The sequence below is a fragment of the Corvus brachyrhynchos genome, unplaced genomic scaffold, assembly GCF_000691975.1.
Source record: "Corvus brachyrhynchos isolate BGI_N302 unplaced genomic scaffold, ASM69197v1 scaffold116, whole genome shotgun sequence".
NCBI lineage: Eukaryota > Metazoa > Chordata > Aves > Passeriformes > Corvidae > Corvus > Corvus brachyrhynchos.
The window spans coordinates 16134800-16160202 of record NW_008240221.1 but is presented as its reverse complement, the minus strand read 5'-3'; the positions used below and the strand labels follow the sequence as shown (position 1 = coordinate 16160202).

The window sequence follows — 25403 nt, the reverse complement described above, 5'->3', positions numbered from 1 at the left end:
TGTGACGGTCTATGTAAAAAAGCCTTGGTATGGGAGTCACACCATTTCTTTTTTATGGCTTTTTCAGGAGTAAATTGCTATTTTTCACTTCAATATTTTGAAAATCTATCAAGCCAACAGAGGCTCTTGGTATTCATTGAAGCATTTCATGGAGCTCTATCTACCATTGCTCAAGATAAATGTGTGATTCCACAGTATAAAAGACTATAAACTTTTGCTGGGAAATACCACAGCAGATCAGAAAGGTCATGGAGAATGTAAGACTACAGAGTATTTTAGTGCTCCATAGTCTGATATTACTGCCCCGTTCCATGTTGAGTCAGACAGAAAAATATACCAGAGACAAGGGAGACCTCTAAATTTTTATATTTTTTGGTACTAGCTGCCTTGCTATGTTGTGTATTAACAATAATCAATTATGTGGAAAAAAGGTTTAGAGACATTTTGACAGGGTGTTTCTCCCAGAACAAACAAGTGATGGAAAGACAGACCCAAACTTAGGGAACTCGACATGGGTTTAACTCTGTGTTTCCCTGTGCTGACAACAGAGGTTTTTTTCTACACAGCAACATTACTGAACTGGGTCTAGCCCCCAAAATCTAAGCATGAGCTTACTCCCATGCTTTCAGTCCCCAATCAAGCTTTCCTCAAGAAAAAGAATGCCAGAATTCTGTTTACAGTGGAAGGACAGCAGTAGGTGCTTGCAGAGGCCTCCAGAGGGAGGCCCTGCCTGCGTTAGTCTAGGATTTACTAAACTTAGTGAGCAAGATTTTCCCTTGAAGGCTTTCCTTCCTCTCCTGTGGCAGAACAAACTTAAGGGCAATTAATTGATGGAGCCTGGCTCATTAGCTCTCTAAAATACAAGTGCAAGTCCAGCATCTGCATTTTGTGAACTCAGTTTCTCCCAATATTTTCCTGATGCTAAGGCTGAGGAGTTTTCTTTTGGGTTGAGCTGAAAATGAAATTTTTCAGGAAGGAGCAGGAGTTTCCATGTGTCTTGGTCAAGCTGCTTTTCCAAGGCACATCTTGGTTCCCCCCTTGGAATGGGAAAACTGCTTTTCTGGGTGTTAACAAGGCTGGAAGAGTTGACCACTCATTTAAAAAAAAATCTTTCATACTTTAGGAAAGTATGGAAATTCCCATCTCTGGGAATTTAATCAAGCAGTTTTCTTTAAGCATGGAAAATAACATAAAGCAGTTAGTGTTGCTTCATCAGTGACAAAAGGAGGATGTTAATGTCACAGATGCTTGACTATCAAAGAAATGGTAATTCTTATAGCTACAGAAAATAATAATTCTTTCTTTATATGTCCTGTTTTGTAGTTCCTTCTGGTGCTGTCTGGAAATGGTCACACCCAGAGACATGGAATGATGTGGGAAAAGGCTGGGGTGGATCCAACGGCAGCATCCCAGGCCCCGGGGAAGATGTCATCATCTTGCCAAGTATGTGAGGAAGGGCAGGTGGTTAACTTCTGTAGAAGTTCTGGGCTCTGCCTAAGCTGGGATTTATATTTGTGTCCCAACATGGGCTCCTTGGCACTGGTGGCCATTCCAGTGTGTGCAGGACCCCGCATTTGTTCCTTGTCATACAGACTGCAGTACAAAAATGTAGTTTTTGGAAGAGAATGATAATTCTTTTCCATTTTCACATACACACGAACAAAAGCACTTATACTGACTTTAAAGCTGGAATATGTGCAGGGATCTTAATTCAGAAGAGAATTTGTAAGACCCAGAACCACAACTCACACAGAGCTCATGTCTTGATCCATCTCTCTCTGTGTTTTGTGCAAGGATCATAATTTACATTTCTGCAATTGCTTCACCTTCTGTTTTATTTTCCTGTTGCAATTCCTACTTATCAATGGTAATCTCTCAGACCATTTGCCATGGATGCCTCCTAGACATTTTAGCTTATGCCTGTATTTCAGCTTGTATTTCAACCTGAGTTGCATTTAAGCCCCAGCTCATCTTACGACATTACTGCATGAAAACTGGATTGTAGTAAATATATTAGGGAATTTGCAATAAAATCTGGAGAAAAAACTTGTGATAACCATTTTACATAAGAGCTAACCCTCCTTTGATCAGGAAGCTGGACTACATGAGGTCCTGATGGCCTTTCCAGATATAATGATTGAATGATCCCTTGAATATTGTTTGATATGCACCTGAAATATTCTGGAACTTGATGCTGTTTCCCTCTCATTTTTTTGAAAACAGTTAAGTTTCTCTACCTATGACAGCTCCACTTCTGGAAATGTGGATAACAACGCTTCATATCTATTCCTCTCCCACCTGGTTTTGGTTTATGGCTTTTGTGGAAGGAAATGTTTGTGTTTGTATTTGGGTATGGAGCCTCAGTCATGGTTAGAGCTTCTCTGGCCTGTGTCATTAAAGAATATATATATATTTATGTATGTATGTATATATATAATTGCAGGTTACATTCAGAATTATGATCCACTTTCAATATATATTTAGTTTAATCTTCAATTTTCTGATAAATATAAAAAAAAAAAACCAAAACAACGCTGTACTTTTTAAAGTATTACTTTTCTTCACTTTTGGGGGGAGCTTACATTGAGCTGAAGAGTAGGAAAGGCTGGAGTTCAGGGAGAATGTCTTCATGAAAAGGGTGCTCAGGCATTGGAAGGGGGTGCTCAGGGAAGTGCCCATCCCTGGAGGTGTTCATGTCTGGATGTGGCACTCAGTGCTCTGGGCTGGGTCACAAGGTGGTCACAGGTTGGTCACAGGTTGGACTCAATGTTCTTGGAGGTCTTTTCCAACCTTAATGATTCTGTGATTCTGTGATAACCAGTTCACCAAAAACAGCCCATGACTGTCGTATGACCAGAACATTCCAGTCTTCAACATCCTGTGCCAGATGCAGGTATGAAGAGGCACAGAGGTAAATCACAGTTTACACAGAAGCAGACAATAACAAATGAATAAATAAATAGGTTTGGCTGAGTGTTTGGGGTTCTGTTGTTTAGATCAGTTCAAGAGAGTGGAAACTGAAGGATGTTTGTGATGCACAATGAATAAAACTCCTCTGTGTTTCCTGCAAAGGTGAGGAGCTGGAGCATGTCCAGAGAAGGGCAATGATGCTGGGGGAGGGTCTGGATCACACTCTGAGACACATAGAGGGATTCTTGGGGCTGTTCTGTTCAGGGCTAGGAGCTGGACTCCTGGTGATCCTTGTGGGTCCCTTCCAACCCAGGTTATTCCATGATTCTGTGGTTCTGTAAAAAATCTCTTTGTTCCCATCACTAGAGTAAATGTGTGTGTTGGTTGATTGAAGAAGCTGCTCTCCTCTCCAGTGCCTTTCTGGAATCCTCCTTCAATTTTATCCCAAGAACACAAATAAGAACACAAACACAAGCTGTCTATCACACCATCTATTTCATTGCATGTCTGCCTTTTCTGGTCATCCTCTCTATTTTATTTCTGCTCTCCCTCTTCCTTCCTGCTGCTTTGGAGGTGCTGAGATACTCACTGGCATTGGAGCCAACAGATACAGTGTCTTAAACTGGAGTCATGGTCCTCACCAGTGTGATAAGGGAACTGGATTTGTTGCTCAAATAAATGCATTTTAAATGAAGTTAGGCAAGATTAATTTTCTGTCCGTTTCTCATGCTTTGCTTTGCTGCCACAAGTGTTCAGGTTCCACTTTAAAGGAAGTCAGCCCCTTGCTTGGATCCGAAATCTAAAATTAAATCAGAAATTTTAAAACGTATGTTTAATTGTAGCATTTTATAGATGTTTCCTTTCCCATTTCCATTGGTTTGTGCAGACCCTGCTAAACTCAGAATAACTCCAGATGGCTTCAAAAAAGTGAGAGTTTGTTCTCATGAGAAAGAATATTCTACAAACCATCTGAATTCTGTGCTGCTATGCACACCTAAATAAGTTTTTGTGATTCACTCCTGGCAGGATGCAGCTGTGTCTTTGCTGTCTTTTGGTTACTTAAAATTCTCTTCTGCGAGCCATCTACAATGATTTTCTGGTTGAAAGCCAAGACATGAGCCTACTTCTGGTATTCTGTGCATGACTGGCTTAGTCCTATAAGCCCCCAAAGAACAGTTTTAGAGCCAGAAAAGCAAATAATACAAGCTTAATGCTCATTTCTAGTGTGAAGAAGTTCAGGAAAATACTTTGGTCTGACACTTTGGTCTGACACTGTTGAAATCTTTGACTGAATGTGGATTCTTAGAGCTCACTGGAGAACTGGGGCACTGCCTAAATTTGGCTATTGAAATCTTCAATTCGCTTATTTAACAAAATAAGCAAAATTGCATCATTAGGGCCACTTCATGGGCTGGACTCAGGAAGGTTTGAAAAGGTAGAAAATACCTCTCTTAGCAAAATATACATATCAGAAACAAGGTTTTTGTGTTCTTGCTGGGTGTTTGCTTGACACCTAGAGATCTGGCAAACTTGAAAATTGGGGTTGTGTACTAAGTTCTTCCTTTTTTTGACCTGTTTGACTTCACAGACTCCTTAGTACGAGGATGAATTTCACTTGTAACAGAGGTGGGTCCCTCATGTTAAAGTGACTTTTAGTGACTTTTAGTGTTGGTGTGTTGCTACAGTTCTCATCAGAGTCTGTCTCCCCAGTGGATGTGAGTCTCTTCCAGCTTGATCTGGAAATCCTCAGCTCAGGCTGCCACAACTTGAGCTTTTATCCCTGGAGGTTCGTCCTCCAGAGCCACAGCCATCCCACAAGGACCTCTCACATGCATCAGGCTTCAGCAGCCCCAGCACCTTGGAAAACAAGCCGCAGGAGTTTAGTCATGCCATTCCAGCAGCCAGCAGTGGCATTAGCTTCCCAAAGCCCTGAGATTTGCAGGGCTTTGGTTTATGGCTTTTAGTGTGACACACTCCTGATGCAGCGTGCCCTGGGTGGAAGGAGAATGTGTTATAATTCCAAGCAAAGGAATGCTGTTTTGAAGGGTATTGATATGATATCATGTAGCCTCTGGCAATTTCTATCTTCCTTTTTTTTTTCTTTTTTTTTTTTTCCTCCAGTAGTGGAATTCACTCTGTTCTTCATTTTCTGATTTTGATTTTCTTTGAAGTTTTTCTGTTTGAAGAGATGAATGCTGGAGTACTGTATCCCATATAATAGCTCCTCTGTTATGCCTGATTTCCATTCAATGGCATGCTATGGTGTTTTATACAGCAATGTGGCTGATCAAAGGCATTTTGTGTCATTGCTGGAGTCATTAGTGACTTCTCAGTATTGTACATCTGAACATTAAGACTCTGGCATACCTGTGAGCTTTTTGTCTGAAGAAAGTGTATGTACAATGAAACACTGCCCTGTTTTCAGGCTCAAACTATGGTTTGCTGAAAGTGGTTTCTTGCCCTTGTATGAATATTTTCATGGGGGAAAAACAGATCCAGTTTGCCTTTCTCTGAAGGTAAATCCTTTGAGCTGAGTGACCTAAAGTTTATTATTTTAACTGCTAAGTCATATCTCCCTCTACGAGGTAAATGAGCGTATTCTGTAAGGAAGTTGCCTTTGAATCTGTTTGCTTTCCTCAAGAGTAGAAAGATTTTTTTTCCCTGTCAAAGGAGTGTTCTGTTGTTTCTAGAGAGCAACATTTCACCCTCTGAGGACTTCACACCCACATCATCACACCCCAGAGTGCTGTCCTTTTAAACTGAGGAAACTCTATGTTTTCAGAGATATCTCTGAGTGGGGGAATTTCTCACTCCTGTGTTTCAACGCTCACACACATGATGCCACAGTTACAGAGCAGTCAGCATTTCCTTTACAAAACCTTTTTTAGAAAGATGTGCAACTCAGCAAAAATCTCTGTTCTAGACTGAAATGTGACATATAAATGGCATGCCTGGGAGCGCTGCTGCTTTTCCTTGTAAAAATGTTTCAGCCTGTGTTTGATGAATATACTTATGGCCTTTGTCAACTGCAGCTATTTGCCACATTCTTGAGCTGTGATTTCACAAACTAGATTCCCCTTCTGTCTGAGAGATACCATTTTAGCAACATCTCCCCTCTTATTCTCCTCTCTGTTTCATATCCTCACATCCTGAGCCTTCCCTTCACAGCTCTGCAGGGCATGGGACTGTACCTGTCCTGTAAAGAGATTATAGACAGGAGTCTCTTCATGACTGTAAAAACATATTAAGTACTAACAGCATAAGATTTAGGGGGAAAAGAATTGCCCTTGCTCCGTATAGACTTACTTCATCTGAATGCTGTGAAAATTTTGTATTCTTGAAAGATGTTTCAGCCCAAGGGTTCAGGGAATTTGTTTTGGGATGAGGGGTTCGGGTTAACCATGGCTTGCTGCTGTACTTGGTGTAGTCCTTGAGAGCAGAAGTCCTGGACTTTCAGGGTGCTCATGGCCAGAGAGAAAGGATAAAAAGACAGGGGGAAAAGGAACAGGTGGGGTAATTGAGTCACAGGGATAAAGGCAGGAACATGTATGTAGGAGACAAACAAGTCTGTAAGCAGAGCCACAACTCCAGACCTGAAAACACAACCTGAAATAAAATTTTCCTTTCCCTGGAGGTTGTGAAACTTCCGGGTTGCAAAACTAAGGAGTCAAAAACTAGGAAATGCTACTATTAAAGACAGCCTACTAATATTTTCTTTCAATCTACTTCTGAGAGTACAGAGGTAGGTTTTCACAGAATCATATTGATTATGTTTCCTGCAAACAGGGCTTGGAAATGTTCTTAAACCTTTGTGCTAAGTAGTTTGGGTTGGCCCCTAATTACATGATTTTTGGGAAAGGACTTTCTGTGTGCTACCCATTGTGTGGGTACACATTTGTGTTCCCATCCAAAGCAGTTGCCAGTGTCCACAGGCAGAAGTGAAACCATCAAGCAGCTGAACCACTTCCCAAAACACTTCATGGCTCTTATATTCCCCACGAAACTGGTTTCAAGTGTCCCATTCTCAAGTCACTTCCCATTGTCCACTCTGTCAAAATCCACTCCAAAAATATGCATGCTCCTTAATCTCTCCTGTTTTGTATATCTATGCCTTGCAATAAATGCATATGAGAACAATGAAAGTCACAGAAAATCTCTGTGTAGGGTGGGGTTGTCATTTTGTTGAAATTTTTTTTTTCTGCAATCTGTTTCTATGAAAGTCATGATTAGAACACATTATTGAGCTCCTTGTTAGGGAAACACCTTTCTTTTCCTGCTTCCAGGAACACCCAGTGACTGAGAGATGCACCATACCTGGACACTGTTACTCTTGCCAGTAATGAAAGGGGATGGCAACCACAGTTTCAGGACCAGAGCTGTTTTCCAGTGCAATCAACTGAGAAGCTCTTAGTGACATCCAAGAACATTAGATGGGCCCTGAGGGTGGAGTTCACCTCTGTGCATTGTTCTAGCTCTAAATGATCCAGCATTTAGATCCTTGCTCATCTCCTACTTGGAACACTTAAGGGGCATTTTAAAGGTTCCCAGGCTGCAGACTTGCAGCTTTAGGAAGCAGCGGTGACGTTGCCATTGTGCTCAACCCACAACAGTCCCCACTCAGTTCTGCGATATAAGAATATCCCTCTTGCTTTCTCCTTAAGGATCTGAGGGAATGGTGCTTCTCCTGGTCATTGTTAACTAATTTTAGAGGGGAATATGAATACAGAATGGAGGAACTCATGATGGACCTGGCAATGGTCTCACAGGTCTTTTCCAACCTTAATGATTCTGTGTTTCTGTGAGCTCTGGCTTCCTGCAGGTTGTGTTGGTGTAAGCAAAGCTTTCCTCTTGGATGGTGAGGAAGAGGTGGGTTTTCATATACAAAACCCAGGAGAGCAAATCCAAGCTGCAAAGAGGGAGAAGCAGTGACAGGGAGTCAGTGGAGGTAGTTCATGGTGTGTGGCTGCAGTTTGTCACACTGATCACTGCTGTTGACAAATGGGGGACTTGCAGGCCATTTGCACCCTGAAGCACTTAGCTGATAGTGTTGGACTTTTTTCACTTCCTAGAATCCCAGAATGGTTTGGGTTGGAAAGAACCTTAAATGTCATCTCATTCCAACCCTCCTGCCATGGGCAGGGACATCTTCCACCAGACCAGGTTGCTCCAAGCCCTGTCCAACCTGGTCTTGAACACTTCCAGGGATGTGGCATTTTTTTGTTCTTGTTTTCGTCAATTCCATGAGGAAAAAATGGGAAAGATGGTGAGAGACTATTCACAAGGGCCTGGAGTGACAGGACAAGGGCAAATGGCTTCAAACTGAAAGAGATTAGGTTTATATTAGATATTGGGAAGGAATTATTCCCTAAGAGGGTGGTGAAGCCCTGGCACAGGTTGCCCAGAGAAGCTGTGACTGCATCCCTGGAAGTTCAAGGCCGTATTGGAGGGGGCTTAGAGCAACCTGGGCTAGTGGAAAGTGTGGTATGGAGTTGGAACAAGATGGTCTTTAAGGTGCCTTTCAACCCAGGTCATTCTGTGATTCTATGAAAACCAATCTGAATAACGCAAAACTCAAGCCAAGCTGAAATTCTTCACCACCATGCCACACTTTTTGGCAAGTATTTTTGGCAGGCTGCCATTGGCCTAAACAACTCTCTGCTTTGTTTTTCAGATAGGACTGTCCTGGTGGATGTGGCTCTTCCCCCTCTGAGAGAACTCTACATCCTGGGGACCCTCGAGTTCCCCAGCAACGCCAGCAACGTCCTGAGCGCAGCCTGTGTCGTGGTGCTGGGGGGTGTGCTGAGAGTGGGTGAGTGAACAGCTGATCTTTGGGATGCCTGGGGTTTATTTCTGTTCTTGATAGGAAAAAAAGTATGGAGAAAGACTTAGACTATACACCTGCTGCCCAACCTAATGCCCCGTGGCTGTCCGTATATCTGCAGTTTGGACACCCAGAATTCGTGTGAAGCATGATGATTATCCACTGGAGCTAATTACCTATTCCTTTAATAGCAACACGTTACAATTACTGCAATCTGCACCTCACTCCTGGTGTCACTGTGGCAGAGATTTTATCTGATAGGTGTAAAAGCCCTCCCTACTTCCTGTGGGGTTGCTTTATGAGACAGTAATTCCTCAGGGCAGGATCTGCCCTAGTGTTCAGGCAGTGCCTGGTGACTATGGGCATTAATAGGACACTTTGTGTGACAGAGAAGTATTTAAAGCCAACATAAACAGTCACGGAGAATCCCCATAATACCTGGAAATCCTGCTGTGGTGTGAAACAGCTGGATTCAGCACACTTTTTCCTCTCATCCATCTGTACAGATGAGCACCAGGACCACAGGAAGGTACCACCTTGCCCCTACTTCCAGCAGTTTCACAGTCCCCAAAGTCACTGGGGCTGTTCCACATTATTTACAACAGACAGGATGGGTGTTTTTCCACTCTGAAGTAATTACTCACATAATTCCCTTTAAATATCAAGGTTTCTAAAGCCAGGCATTATATTTACTTACAGGAATCCTTAGGATGCTGGGATCACATTGTTGATCATTTCTTGACCTTTCTCAAGATTGGATTCATGAACTTTAAAAAGAGAATTTTTTTGTGTAATCACCTCCTGAGGAAGTCTGCTTCAATATTTGTTTGTTGTTAATCTCAAGGGACTGTTTAGTTAATACAGTACTGGCCAAAAAGGTTATTTTGCTGTCTTGTGTTTTTCTTTAGAAAAAGAGGTTGGAAAGCCTGATCTGGGAGGTTAAAAATATATATATACTTAAAAGAGTGTCAGTCAGTTCTTACTTAGACTCCTTTGCACTTTAAATATGGTTTCATATTGGTTTTAAGAAAAAGCATGTGTTCATTGCTAAAAACACTTATTAAAAAAACATTGAGGCACTTTGCTGCACAAACTCCCCTCCAGCACATCTGTGAGTAGTAATGATATTAAAAACCAAACAGGTATTTGCAGCTGTTGAGTTGCAGTCCAATGTCTCCTGGAGAGCTGTCCTTGTTTCAGCTGTGGGATGATGGGTGGGTAGAGATTCTGCAAGTTTCCCACATCTCATACTGGCTTCTCTGCCTGCATTTAGAGCTGGGAGTGCCTGTTTTTTCTCCCTTCTCCTTTCTCTTCCCATGTGTTCGAGGCCTTACGGTAACGTCTTGGAGCCCATCTGTCCAATCCTGCCTGTTCCATGCCTGAAGGAAGGGTTTTGAAGCCCATCTGTCCAACTCCACCACACCCTAAAGAAATCCTGACACAAAATAGATAATGAGACAGTTTAGTAAACAGATTTAATAGATGTGGACATCAGCATTCAGCATTGCCTGAGCAGGATCTCAGGTTGGCATCACATGAGCCAAATCCCCAGGTCCTGCCTTGTTGTGTAATTTCTCCATGCCCTGTTTTCAGTGTAGCAATCTTTGGCCACATGCTGTTCCTTCTAATTCCATGGCCTGGGCCTAAGATTTTCTGGTAAAGCTGGAGTATTTTGTTCCCTTAAACTCCTAGAGAAGAGTGATCAATTTAGAAATTCATCTTATTTGGGTTTGGTGTCCTCCAGAGCACTCGGCTTCTTATCTGCAGAGAAAAAAAAAAATCAGAAGGTTAAATCATTACCAAAAATACATAGGAACTGAATGATGACGGGAAATATGTAACAAAGGAAAAAAAAAATAGTGTAAAATTGGAGTTTATCAACCATAACAAGAACCTAATTAATTTTATTGAAACGATAATTTACAGGCAAACTGGGATGAGAAAATAGTGATAGCTGGGAAATCAGAATTCTTGGAGCACCCTTGACCCTATAAGGTCCATCCCTGCTTTCCTCTTTAATGTATGATCACAATCCAGTGTGAATTATGATCAGTGGAAGATGTGAGATGATTTAAGACCAACAAAGAACTCTGTCAGAACCCTTGGAAAACCCAAAGCAAAATGTGTGGATCTACTGCCACAGGAATTTCTATGGGTGCTCCTAGCCCTTCAGTGTTGTTGGATCCAGGGAAACTTTCTGATTACTTCTACTTTCATAGTCCTACCGCTAAGATAAGGATTTTATCTTTTTCACTTTATCCTTCAAAGTCTTGTATTTGATGGTGATGTTTGCAATAGAATTCTAGTTACACCATTTATTTCTGTTTCTCTGCCCTATCATACTGTAAAAATTAGCTATTTTTCCAGCTTATAAAAGGAGAGTTTGAAGTTCAGAGAGTAAACAAAGTGCTAAATAGCATTAGCACATCTGTGTCAAAACAAGATAAGAAATGATGAGTTCAACATCTCACAGTTGTTTTTTCATTCTCAGCTAGGATGATTCTGTTCATTTTAACCCATAAGCATTAAAACTCAGATGATATGTGCAGAAAGTGCCCTGTTCCACTGCTGAACAAAGCCCTCAGCTCCCAATAAAGCTGAGGAAAATGCTGAAGTTCACTTGGCACACATTGATCCACTGGACTCATCCTGAACTAAACTGCACTTAGCTGCTCTTTGCTGGCAGGCTGCTTTTGCTTTTTATAGTAGAGCTCTGCCAAGTAATTATCCAGATAGGATTTCTCTTTTTAGTTTCAACTTGTCACATTCTTTCTTTCGCATATCTCGTGATGGCTGCTTGTCAGTCATGTCACTCATTGGAGGCAAAAAGCCTAAGGACATCATTAGCTCATGGCTTGATTGTCTGGAGAGGGAACCCCAGACAATTCAACTGCCTCTTACCTTGCTTGTGGTAAGAGCTCTAATGCATTTACTCCCCCTTTTTTCAAGGAAAACCCCATACTGACTTGTCAAAGGGTAAATCGGTGTATTTCATTAAGTGGCCATGTGTTAGCAGTGAGTAAATAACAATAATTAGGGCACCAGTGAGTTTCACCAATTTATGTCTTTTCCAACTTCTCCAGCACCTCTGTTGTGTGGGTCCCATCTTTAGCTGTGGGCTGAGTCCCACACTACAGTCACATATCATCCCTGCACAGCTGTCCAACTTGCATGAAGAAGGGACTCTGTTGGTGTAACGAGATGTATTTTCATTCCCAATCACAGAAAAAAAAGTGGTTTGAAAAGTTCATTGAACCCTCTGCATCCCCTTCAGAAAACCTTTCAGCATCTGCCTGTTGTCTTTTTACTCTTTCCAAGCAACTCAGTATTTTTTTAACTGATTGCACCTTGTAGGTAAGAATTTGGTTCACATGTTCAAGACACCTAAATTTAGGTGCAATGTGGACACCAGCACATGAGCTGCTGTTCCAGTAGAGATCTATTCAATATAGCCAGTGGAGCCACTGCAGTCAGTGGGACTGGTAGATAGAGGTATCTAGAGAAAATCTACACTAAGAAACCTGAATGTAGGTATAAGATTCTCCCTGGAAACATGGTTCAGTTGCCTAATTATAAAGATTTTCTATTGTTCTGGGCACCCTTACGTTGTCTCCCCCTGCCTGCAATTTCTGCTTAAAAACCTCACTGTTCAGTCATTTATCCCTGTGTTGTATCTGCCAGCCTCCAGAGAGGATTTGGAGGGCACCGGAACTCAGATCTCACCCTGCGTGTCCCACCGCTTATTCCTCAAACATTCATCCTGAACTTCTGCCTGTTGGTTCCTACTCCACAGCTGTGGAGCCGTGGAACTGAGAAGTTCTGAAATCTTCTGGACATTTGGCAGAAAGAGGCAACAAAGTGAGGTCTCCTTGTCTGGCTGCTTTTCCATCTACTTTCCAGAGTGCAGCCTGAACACCTGAAGGAAGCTCCAGAAGAAGAACCAGTGGTAGATGACTGTCCAGCTGTGTATTGACCATGAGTATAAACTCCTCAGGCTTTCTAGTGACAATATGCCACAGTTTTCAAAATAGCTGGGTAGTTAGAGTCCAAGAAGTTTTGGATTCAAGAAACAGAGATAGAGGAGATGGTCCCAGCAAGATACTCAGCAAAGTCTGTTTGCCAGTGAAGGGAGGAGATCTTATCTCAGAGATTTCGTTACTCTTATATGCAACAGCTGTTGCAGAGTGTCATGTTATGGAAAAAAGAGAAGGGAGGAAACACCCACTGTTCTAGGAAAGAATTGAATGGGTTTTGCTATGGAACAAAACCCAAAACAATACAGCAAAAATCTGTCAGGAGGAACATCTGGAATAGAACTGAAATATGAAAACAATGGAAAATGCTTTTGAAACTCAACAAACTAGATCCAGACCACAGTCCAAAATAAATGAAAATCTGGACAGAAAAAACATATCTCTATTTCTGTTCTCCTTTTTTCCCTCCTTTTTTCCACATAGTAGGTTTTGTCCTCTCCAGAGGCTAGACCTGTTGAAGGATTATGAACCAGCTGCAACCACCGCGCTAACAGATCCGTGTTACAATCCCAACATTTGGATCTCACACTTCTTCAGGACGGTGTGTAATCAGTGGTGAATTTATTAACAGCACAGGTTGTTTATAAACACAGGATTATCCTATATGATTGGGGGTTTTTGCACTGTGTAGTGCAACAGGAAGAACTTGTGTTTGAGGGAGCCCAGCCTCTGTCTTTAGTGCCTCCTGACCTTTTCTGCAGATCTCACTGGACATTTCCGCCAGCTTTTGGTAATTTCCAGGTTGTAAGTACCCTTTTTTCCTGGTTGTCTGCCATCAGCACATTATTATCTGACTTTATGATCAATTAGGTTGCTCATCAAATTGCCAAGGCTTCCAGCAGGACTTGTGCTGGATGGGGAATTGGGCAGTTTGGTGTAGTCTTGTGTAGGACTTGCTCACCACAGGAAAGTGGGACAAGAAACCTGAAGTTTTCACATCCAAAGTCCAAAGAAGGATATTGAAAGCCCAGATCATTCACTTATGTGTTGTAGAGATCACAATTCCTGTTGTTTATGGCAGAATGAGAGTTTTAACAAAACTACTTATTACAAGAGCTGTGATTTTATAGCCAGTTACTTCATAAGGTCATGAAACTTACCCAACCCCCGTGACCTGTGTCCATCAACTATTTTGGATTCCCCTTATGGGTAAGCTAAGGTAGATGCTGCTTCCATATCTTCATTTTCATAGGCCATTCTGCTGGAATGTATTTTGACTTGGGCAAAGTATTGTAACTGCTGGACTCTGCCTAGCAGGCTGCTGCAGCCTGAAAGCTCAGCGAGGGTTTCCTAGGGCCATGCAATTTGTTGCATCCTGGAGTCCATTTCGGACAGCCCTGTGATCTGGCTCTGGCAGCTAGCAGGGTTACAACACAGTGGATGGTAAAGAAGGCAGAGAAGGGTCTCTCATGGGTTTGAGATGGCTTTAATCACATCTTGCCCCCATGACGTTCAGAGGTAGAGAGACAACACGCTCTGAGTGTGGGGTGGGTTTGTCAAGGGCCCAGGGGCGGTCCCTGGGCGGGGTTGGGGTACAGGAACAAATAGGGAGAAACCGAGGGAGTGGCCAGGGGTAGGGCAGAGAGCAGGGGGAAAGTACAGAATTAGGGGGTTAACAGGCCACCACACCAAAGTATGTATCTGAGACCCTACTCAGCTCTTCCCTTAGTTTTTCTTTCTTCTCCATTCATTTCCAGAGAGATCCTTACCTTTTCAAGACCTCTTGCCTTATTATTTTCAATATTAGAGAATCACAGGATGGGTAAAGTTGGAATGGATCACTGAAGGTCATCTAATCCAACCACCCTGCTCAAGAAGGGTCCCCTAGAGCATTCTTCACATTTTTCCTAATTCTTCTCTTCAAAATTTCTGCTGACTTTCCTAGACCATCCCTGTAATTTTTCTCCCCATTTGTGTCAGTTTGTCTGCTTACTTTCAGTATCTTCACACAATTTGGGTCCCTAAAAAAACATTGAATTCCACTGGGTTTGCAGAACCAGACCTGCTTGAGTCCATGTCCCCATTCCAGTCACTCGGGTTGTAAATCAGTGTGTGCCATGTTCCTGCTGTACTTGTGTAGTTTATTAATCACAAAGTTTTGTGCTTCTAAGTCAAGTGCCTTGGAGAAGCCAATTATATGATATCAAAGCTATTACCTTTATCAACTAGACCTGTAATCTCATTAGGAGACAATAACAAGGAAGTTTCACAGGACCTTTTTTTCTATAAAAGCAGGTTGATTGGCATTAATTGTATCACCCACCTTTAATGATTTATTAATTGTGTTCAGAGTTGGACATTCCATTTTTATTTATTTTCCCCTAGAATCAGTGTCAAGTTGACAGGCCTGTAATTACCTGGGGCTCTTACTTTTATCTTTGTTTGAAATATTGGCACAATATTAGCTTTCTTCAGGGGCTCTCAGACATTGTGAGTGATCCCAAAATTACTGAAGAGTCCACCTTAATTGTCCAAGGGGTTTCCTGGAAAACTCTCCAGTAGCACTTGCATTCAAGTTACTGAAATCCATGGATTTAAACCCATGGAAATATTGATGACAATAAGCAAGTATTAAGCCTATTTTTCTTTAAAATATTCTTAAAAGAAGTAGAATTTTTCTACTCATTCATGACTCCTGTGTTCTTTTGTGTCATTTACCATTTACAGTTTCCAGCCACTGAAGAATTTCTGTGAATATTATCTTCCCTTCTTTATTTTATTTTCCATTCTAAATAGTTTTATTATGACCTTTGTTTCTCACTCTGGCTGTATTTTTGATTCGTGTGGTTTTGGTTTTTTTTAACAAGGATAACATTTCTTAATCTGTTGTGCTTTTTTGGACTAAAATTTATGATTTTTAGCTAAATGTAGATGTAATTCTTTTAAGGGAGTGACAAGTTCCAGTTCATCCTATAAACCTCCATTTCCAATCCTTTGTATGTGCTTGTTAAGTCTGGAAGCCTACTTAAAAATGGTTTTAAAACTGAGCTGATAATTGAATATATCAGAGGATTTTAACTGACTTAACTAGAATAGTAAGTGTTTTGTAACCAGGATTAAAAAATATGTGAAATTGTACCTAATTCCTGGTTTTCCTCTTTCCAAACTACAGTTATGGGAGTTTAAATAAGGAAATCAAAGCTGGTTTTGGTGGACGATGGACACAGAAAGATAATTCCCTCCATGTCCCCAGAGAATATGTGAGCTCACTGCTGTGAGATATGTTAGATGGGGAGCATGCAAGTCTTGTACTGTTTGCCTTTTACCCAATAAAAAGCTGTACAGAGAATTTAAATATCCTCAGTTATCAGTCAGACGCTGGTGGGAGAACAATGAATTGTTTTATTGATTTCACTTAAATAAAAAAAGGCTCTTAAAGCAAAGTGTTTCTTTAGGATACAAAATCAGCTCTCTTTTCCAAACTAGTAATTTTTAAATATTAAAAGAACATGACAGGCCAGCTAATTTTGTACAGATATGTATATAGTTTTTAGTTCTACATCTGCTGCAGTTTTCTGTTGCATAATTGATTTAATCTCTAATTTTAAAGGAACGCTGAACTCCTTTACTGGACTCCGCATACATTTCTCCAGGGCAAAAGCTGTCCTACTTTTTCCTCCTTAGTGTCTGTTTAGTGCTGGGCCATTTTCTTCTGAAACTGTAAACTACCCATGGTGAAAGAAACGAAGGCAAATTTGGAATACAATTTACTGTGCAGACTTATCACCATTGCACACACCAAAACTTGGGCACTTTCTTTCTCCCTACTTTTTTTCCTCAGTCTTTCAGTTTTCCCCATCCTTGCTACACGATTGCCCTGAAACGGGTGAAATTGTGAAGGAGCAAAAAGGCAAAAACAGGTTGAGAAACGAAATATTAATTCAGCCATTTAAATATTCCTTTAAAATCAGATTGACATGGATTTCCCCCCTAGTTTCCCTCCCATTTTCAGCATCACAGAAGCCATGGATACCTTTGTAGTAGGTTTGATGCTGTTTTGTCTTTATTGTAGGCTCTTCTCTGCATCCCCTAGAAAGGGATTTAAAGCTGCTGTTCCTTCTTCGGGCATCTGAAGGGATTTACTGTGATCGTCTGGAGGATATAAATGTCCACCCAGGAAGTATTGGTATGAAACACAAATTCCCCTTTTCATAGGGAACTAATTTTTGGTTATATCCAAATCTACCACTGTGGAAACTGTTACTATGTTTTACAGATTAGCCTCAAACGAAAGTGCACATATTTTTGAGCTAAGGTTTAATCTTCTGGGACATGTCATCTATATGAAAAGTTTCTGTATTTTGACTTTTTGCTCTGGTTTTGGATCCATTTTCCAGAGGGAAAAAAATTAAAGTTCATGGCCCAGAAAGATGAATAATAGCTGCATAGTTTTTTGTATCTTTCATTTCTGGAATTTTTACCTAATTTGTTTACTTACATAATTTTTTTTAATGGTAGATATCATTGTCTGCAATTCCTTCAATTCTGTGTCAGTGAGACTTCTGTGGTAAAATCCCCTCTCTTGCCTGTACATGTGATGGTCATTTTACTTTATTGATGATTTATTGCTTGTTCACTTTGTATTTTGAGTGGAGGCTTTGTGCTGTTCTTACGCTTTTCATAAAATATAGAAATATACTTTAATATGTATAAATATTTCCATATATTTAATTATTGCTTCAGTTCTTCGCAAGCCTCTTTTCCCCTTTACCTTTGGAATCTCCTTCTGGTTTTCTTTTTTTTTTTTTTTTCCAGGTGTTTATGGACAGGTGCAAATTTATAGTGCTTATCCTAAAATACCTTGGACACATCTGGGAACTAATGTTGCTCCTGGCAATGAAAGGTGGTATTTTGCCCAAATATGCTTTCAAACACTAAATTGTGGCTCCTGTTCCTATTATTTGTATTAATGTTCCTATGAGTAGCATTATTCTTTTCATTTGTGATGGGCTCTGTTTAAATCATGTCTAGATAAAAAACAAACAAACAAACAAACAACTAGGTTACAGAAAATTGCACCATGATGGGGAGGTTGATGATCTTTAAGGTCCCTTCCAACACAGATTAATTCTAAAGGAATCCAAATTCATCCAAGGATGAATGAAGCTAAGTTTTCCTTCCTTCCTTCCTTCCTTCCTTCCTTCCTTCCTTCCTTCCTTCCTTCCTTCCTTCCTTCCTTCCTTCCTTCCTTCCTTCCGAATTCCTTCCGAATTCCTTCCGAATTCCTTCCGAATTCCTTCCTTCCTTCCGAATTCCTTCCTTCCTTCCTTCCAAATTCCTTCTGAATTCCTTCCTTCCTTCCGAATTCCTTCCTTCCTTCCTGCCTTCCTGCCTTCCTGCCTTCCTTCCTTCCTCCCTCCCTCCCTCCCTTTCAGCCAGACCTATCAAGACCTCAGTGGAAGAGTTCCCATCTGGGTAGAGGTGGAATATCAGCATTTAGGGAAGGAATTATTTGGGAAATGACTGCAAAGATGGGCAGTGGAAGCACAAAGACCTCACCAGTGGGACTCATCTGTTGTGAGATCTCTCAGATTTGTGTGTTCACTGTAGATTACTTGTTTAGGAATTGCTTTGTAGCTGATCCTGATCCAAACCCTGCAACATTAGGATCACCCTCGGGAAATTCTTCTCCTTCCCTGACTAAGATGAGAGCTCAGAGTAAGCAGATTCTTGACTGAAGTATGACAGTTGAACACTTGGATAAAATGGATCCAGGCTGGATCTGGGCTGCTGCCCAGATATTTTATATGAAATATCATGAGGTGCTAAGATACAAGTGTTTGGAGTCAATTCATGCACATTAAATGCAGCACACAGAAATGTTTCCATTGTTGAAAGAAAGGAAAAATAAAGCCCTATTTTTCATTAAAAGTCTACAAATAGTGAGCTAAGAATTAGTGTCTTTGGATGCAGGAAATAGGTAAGTCAGTCCTGGAATATGAAAGCTGAAGGAAAATGAAAGCTGAAGGAAGTGGATTTTATTGAAGGAGAGGAGCTGCTCTCTATCCTTTTCCAGCATGAATCAGCACATAATTTAAGGAAGGACTTTCCTGCCATTTCAGAAGATATGCAGTGATTCCTCTAAGCAAAAAAAAAAAAAACTCCAAAAACAAACAACATAAATTTTTTTGTGGATTTCTCTACTGAATATTCACCGGTGCTGTACACTGTAAGTGCTCATCTGGAACCTACTCATCTTTGAAAAATATTGTGAAAAGATACTCTGGAAAAACTTGAAAACATCCCTTTAGGAATCTCCTTTCTCTCTGCACTTCTGTCACTCTAGACTGCATGTGGGGCATTCTCTGAATTCACTCAGTGCTCTCCTTTCTCAGTAATTCCCTGAGGAGTTTAGATCATCACCTGGCCAGCAGCAGTCACCCTGTAAGAGGACAAGGTGTTTATCAAATAGAGATAAACACTGATCATTATTCATTTTGCTGCCACTAAATGCTTTTGTTTTCTTTATGTGAAGCTAAAAATCCCCTGAACTACTAATACAACTTTGACTGTAAAAGGGGATCTTCAGTTCAAGATTAAAACAACTAAATATAGGACTCAGTGTTCAATAGCCAGCAGAGTTTTAAGTGCTGGTGCCTAGAGGGTGTTCAGCTACCAAAAGCAGCATTCAGGTACCAAAACAGAGGGTTTGTGTCTGTCTGAGCTGTCTTTAAGTCCCCTCCATGGCTTGCACCTTTGTCTCCAGGAACGCTCCAGGAACCAGTCCTGTCACATCTGTCAGGTATCCTGGGATATCTCAGATAGCAAGAGGTGCTCTTGTTTAGGGAATCAAATCCTGCTCAAAGTTCCCAATTCAGAGAACTGAATTGCCTTCCACCCACTACTGACTGCACCAACCAGCTCTAGTGGAAGCTTAGATGTCAAGTGCAGACAGCCACTCTACCCTGCACATGATTGTTGTCTAAATCCAAAGTGGACTTTCAGCTCTGTAAGGTATTCCTTGCACCAAAAATGGTCCGACATGTCTTTTGGAGGCAGCTGGAGCCCTGGAAATGCTGTACTGGTATTGTATATGTTGTTAATCAATGGTGTGAAATACATGCTTCAGGATTAATTTCCTCCCACATATTTCAGACATCTGTTTTTGCAGAGAGCCCTAAAGGGGCTTTTCCTGCAGCATAGCCTGTGGATTCTTTCTTTCTTTTTTTTTTTTTTTTTTTTTTTTTTTGAGATCTCCCTGAGCAAAACTGTTCATTTTTAATGAAATTTGTGAGCATAACTCTCGTAAGTGTAATGACATTAAGTTTATATCATGGGGTTACAGGATTTTTGTGGAGGATGAAGTAGATTGGGATCAAGGTGGAGATTTTGTCATCAGCTCTTCTTCCTATGAAGCCCATCAGGCTGAAGTAGTTACACTTAAAGAAGTCCATGGTCATAATATAAGAATTCATGAACATCTTCTGCACAGGCACATTGGTAAGGAATTTTTCTCTCCTTTTTCTGAGAGTTTTCTTCTGAAGTATTGAGTTTCCATTTCATATCTCAGCAGAATCAATTTTACTTCCTTGAGGTATCTTAATTTCTCTCTCCATATACTTTTTTCCTTGCTGATTCTAACATGAATTTCTGTGAGCAGAATCAATTCAGTGCTGAATAGTTTGGGAAAACTTTCTGGTGTTTCGAGTTGAACTGGCTCACAGGGAGAGATGGTAACTGAAATTTTAAAGGAAAAAAGAAATGTAGGATTTTAGGCCCTTTGCACAATTTCCATGGCATGTCAAAAACCTGGAAAACAATTAAACCCCACCCTTTTCTCAAGTGTCAAAGTAATTACACTCATAAAATTTCAAGTAGAAAACTTTGTCAATTCCATGGCATGAAATTAATTATTTATAAACTAATATCTAAATAAACATAAAATCTGCATATAGCTCTATTTTTTGTGTAGTTTGCATGGGATCTATATTTATGTGGAAAAAGAGATGCAGTGTTGATAATTATTTACTTTTATTTCAGTAAATTTATTACCATCTATTTAACAAAAACCAAGGAATTTTATTGAGAGGTCAAAATCTGAACCTTCAAACCAAGGATTTTTGTGCATATCAAATTTTTTTTTAATTTGATCTTTATTCCAGCCAACAGGCACAGAAATGAGTATAATGGATAAAAAGATCCAGAAATATCATGTTTTAAATGGCGAATGTTTAAATGTCTGCACCAGTAATCAAAGCTTCACTTGGAACAGAGCTCTGTTCTGCAATTATCCACAGTGTTAATCAAGAGTAGACTCCATGGCACAGTTTTTATGACAATTGCCTTTTTCAAACAAAATGTGCAGTTCAAAGCACAGCACATCTAGACTTCATTTCCCGTAGTTTATGCATTTTAGGCCTTCCTTTTTAGTTGATGTAGGTATAATAAATGTATCATGAGGTGAAATTACTTCTTACACATTGAGTAATGCAGCAGTTGTTAGATACAGCTGAAAAAAAGGACTGATGGGACAATTAAAAGGTAAATACTGGGTTTTGCCTGGGCAAATGTGGATACCTGCAGTAAATGTTCACACATGAGCCAGTCACTCTCAGTTCCCTTGATAATTAAAGCAGAAAAATACATACAATGCATACTTCTCATTTGTACTTCATCTGCCCCTAAAGCAGGTGTATGAAATACACAACAAATTGCACTTCAGATTCACGTATTTCTCTCCATTGTGCGTAAAAACAGTTTGGATAACTAAATCACATCTGCAGGCGTCTTAAGTCATCTGAGATTAATCCAAGCTAGACAGCTGCATAAAGTTGTGCAAAAGTCTCCTTTAGAAAGGCATTGAAAAAAAGTATTTGAAAATCCTTTTTGGAAAACACACGCAAGCAAGACTCTGTAGCAAAGAGGTTTTTGGCATTGATGTTAGTCTGATCCTGAGGAAAATTCATGGAGATCAACTCTGCAGTGTGCTGATGAGTAACTCCAACACACAGAGCTTATAAAAAATGAAGTGTGAACCTGTTCATTGCTTTGGCACCTGCACACCACAGGGGAAAGGTTTAGCACCTTCTTGTTCTAAAAATGATATATCCTGGTAAAATATAAGGGCATGGTGAATATTTGATGGGCAGGTGGCCTTTCTGGTTTTGTGTTGATGCACGTGGATTGTGCTGGGGGTGGAACGCACCTGAATGTCAGTGCAGATTCTGCAGAGGAGCTGTCAGGATTTATGTCCCTCAAAGCCCTGGTTTATAGGTATGATAGACACTTATCACATTTGCTTTCTTGAAACTCCCCAGGGCGTCCCCATGACACAGAAGATGGCAGACGCATCTCTTTGGCTGCGGAGGTTGGGCTCCTAACACGGAACGTGCAGATCCAGTCGGATGTGGCTTGTGCTGGGAGGGAGCTGGTGGGACAATTCACAGACTCCAGCGGGATGGAGTTTGAAGGTAGTTGAGATTCACCTGTCCTCATCAATCACACCGGTTCTTCCCAAGAAAGAGGTGCAGGAACATGTGTATCAATTCACATGTGCCTTGAAAGTCAGAACAAACTGACTGTCAGCAAGTATGAAACGTGATCACCACGAAAAGTTCATAAATACAGAAGATATTTTAAAATGGGCTGCTCTGTGTTTTGTGGCATTTTACTATGACTTTGCATATATTTATTAACAAATACCCATCACTACAATACACTGAAAAAGTGCCTGCTATTTTATGTCTGAGTGTTGTTAACATGGTTGTCCTTACCTGTTCTTAAGTAATATGAGCTTTTATTTCACTCCTGTTATCTCATTGCAGGTGCTCTTCAACTCTTAAATATTCAATTTTTGAACTTTGGGCCTCCTCAGCTTTCTGCTATTGAATTCAGGAATGTATCCCAGGAGTCCTCAGTGGTGTCATCCAGCATTAGTGGCAGCTGTGGAGCTGGCATTAAAGAAATCATGAGCAGTGGGATCTTGTTGCACGATAATGTGATGTTCAACACCACTGGACCTGGCATTGATGTGGAAGGGAAAAATCACTCTCTCATCAGGAACCTTGTTATTCTGAGCAGGCAGCCAGCAGGTTCATTAAACTGGGTTGCTGGCATCAAGGTGAACCTGGCCACTGGTGTCTCCCTTTGTGGCAATGCTGTGGCAGGATCTGAGAGAATTGGCTTCCATGTCAGGGGCCAGGAGTGTTCACTAGATGGAGAATATTGCAGTGGAAATGTGGCCCATTCAAGTCTCCATGGCTTTCACCTGTACCAGGAAGATGGATTTCAGACCTGCACTAGAATCACAGGTTTTCTGTCCTATAAGAATTATGACTATGGTGTCATGGTCCACCTTGGAGGCAGCGTTATCGTGGAAAATGTGGTGCTGGTGGACAACACCGTGGGACTCCTGGCAGTGGTGCGCTGTGTCTATGCCGAGCAATGCTACATGGGGAAAGAATTCATAGAACTTAAAAACTCCACCATTGTCGCAACAAGCTCGACTTTTGACTGCCTCAGAGACAGGATCAAGCCTCACTCAGCTGATGCAACAGCCCAGGACCGACCTCCACGCTACCCTCTAAGAGGCCGTGTTGGGATTTTATGGCCCACGTTTACCACTGTTCCCAGCCAAAGGCCAGAGGATCCCTGGCACAAAGCTGGTCATTGTCCAAAAGCCCTGGGAATCATGAGGCTGAAAGGTTGGTCTTCTGCTTCCACTGGCCAGACTGTTCTGTTACTGTTTTTCTTCACTAATTTAGTTTTTCCAGTTGAAGTTGCAACCTCCCACAAATGGATGTGAGAAATCAGAACCTCAGTGAAGCTGATAACAGAATTCTTCTACAACTTGATGCAGTTTAATTAAGAAAAAGTATTATTTGATATTTTTCACTTCCTGAATCTACTGCAGGATAACTGTTGCCCATAGAAGCTGTGGCTGCCCCATACCTGGAAGTGTTCAGGGCCAGACTGGATGGGGCTTGGAGCAACCTGGGCTAGTGGAAGGTGTCCCTGGCCATGGCAGGGTGTTGGAATGAGATGATCTTTAAGGTCCTTTCCAAACCAAACCATTCTTAGATTCAATGATTCAATGATAATTATGTCCTGTGATAATGTATGTTCTACCTCACACTTACCTGCCTTCTGTGTTACTTTTCCAATTGATTCATCTCTCCAACACACAGTTACCTCTGCCTAAATAAAATACCAAATTGGAGAAGTGAATATCACAGTATAGGATTGTCACAGAACACAATAACTACAACTCACAGAAGCAATTATGACCTTTATTGGTGTAAGGGATTGCACAAGAGGAGTAGAGGTCTGTTATGTATCCTAGATCTTTGTTTCAAATGAATTTTTCAGTCCCCAGTGCAGTATTTGCATATAGCAGAACCATTTGCAATGGTGGGATCTAAATACCTCACTGCTTTTCATGTCTGTATTCCTCACTGCTATTAACTTTTGCAAGAAAATTCATTATCCTTGTTTTACTGAAGAATAAGAGAGATAGAGGAAGACAAGTAGAGTTGCGCAGAGTCTCACAAAAAATTAATGGCAAAATATGGATTTTGGAGCTGCACAAGAGTTGAGTGCCAGAGCCAAGTATGTGTCATCATACCCTGCCTGTCTTATTTCTGGCGAGTAGAAAAAACATCAGGTTGTTATTTAACTGGTTCTTACTTATTTAAATGAAAATATATTAAATACTCTTGCTTTTTCTTTTCTTTCGCAGTAACTATTTCCTTTGATTTAATTTCCTATGGATATGACTTGTTTTGTGTCAACTTAGGATATAATTTGGCTATGGAGTATTCTAAAGCCACATGAAGATCTATGAACAGTGCTATTAGTCTGATTTAAAAATAATTTGTACAGATATATATGGGAGCAATTTGATGTGGAAAACATCACAGGAAAAAAACCCCCAACTTTCCTATCTCTAGTTATGGCACTCTTTTAACCACTTTTCCTTGCTTGATCTTCTCTTAATCCCTGGCAGAAGTCACCTTTACTGGTTTTACAAAGAGCTGCTACAGTGAAGACAGGGATGTCTGTATCATGTCAAATGCTGATCATTTAGGCATCATGCCTCTCATCACAGCAGAGACATCAAGGATGTTACATGTCAGTGAGAAGAACAAGTTCTACTTTCATCCAACAAGGTAAAATGCTTCATTCTGAACTATCTTTTTTTTTAAAAAAACCCCATACACCTACATCTTTGAAACTATCCTCCCCTCATCTCTGTTCTTGTACTGCTCCTGTCTGACAAAAATGAACAAGCTCCTACATCAAACAAACATGCACGGGAAAACTCAAATGCAGAAAAAAAAAAGAAATGGAAAAACACCACCAAATTTAGTTTAGGGCAATCTTTTATAATTTTTGTTTCAAATTTCATCAAGATGCATCTCCAGACCAATCCTCTTGGATTTCTCCTTTTCCTGACATTTGTGTAGCAAAACAAGCCTCACATATCCCATTTCTTAAACCCCCATCCTGAGCATCTCTGACTTCTCAGCCTCAGGCTTCAAAAAATGTCAGGACCTCCAGGAAAAAACCCTGAGACAGGGAATGTCCTTTTGGTCGGGGAAGCGTGGCTTGATTTGTGCCTGCGAGATCACATCAGAAATGTTGATCAGCACCAGGCAGGCTGTGAGATGTCAAATGATTGCCAGAACTGCTCCTGCCCA

The 25403-nt window shown here is 40.8% G+C and overlaps 1 protein-coding gene across 1 annotated transcript in view; it reads left to right on the top strand.

The window, feature by feature from the left end:
- Positions 1-25403, top strand: part of PKHD1 (polycystic kidney and hepatic disease 1 (autosomal recessive)) — a 237153-nt gene that overhangs the window by 142400 nt on the left and 69350 nt on the right. Inside the window, exons 51-58 of the mRNA XM_017745072.1 lie at positions 1321-1443; positions 8582-8719; positions 16778-16891; positions 17521-17608; positions 20051-20205; positions 22023-22175; positions 22530-23408; positions 24710-24872. Coding sequence (XP_017600561.1) covers positions 1321-1443; positions 8582-8719; positions 16778-16891; positions 17521-17608; positions 20051-20205; positions 22023-22175; positions 22530-23408; positions 24710-24872 — 1813 coding nt within the window. The remainder of the gene's footprint in view (positions 1-1320; positions 1444-8581; positions 8720-16777; positions 16892-17520; positions 17609-20050; positions 20206-22022; positions 22176-22529; positions 23409-24709; positions 24873-25403) is intronic.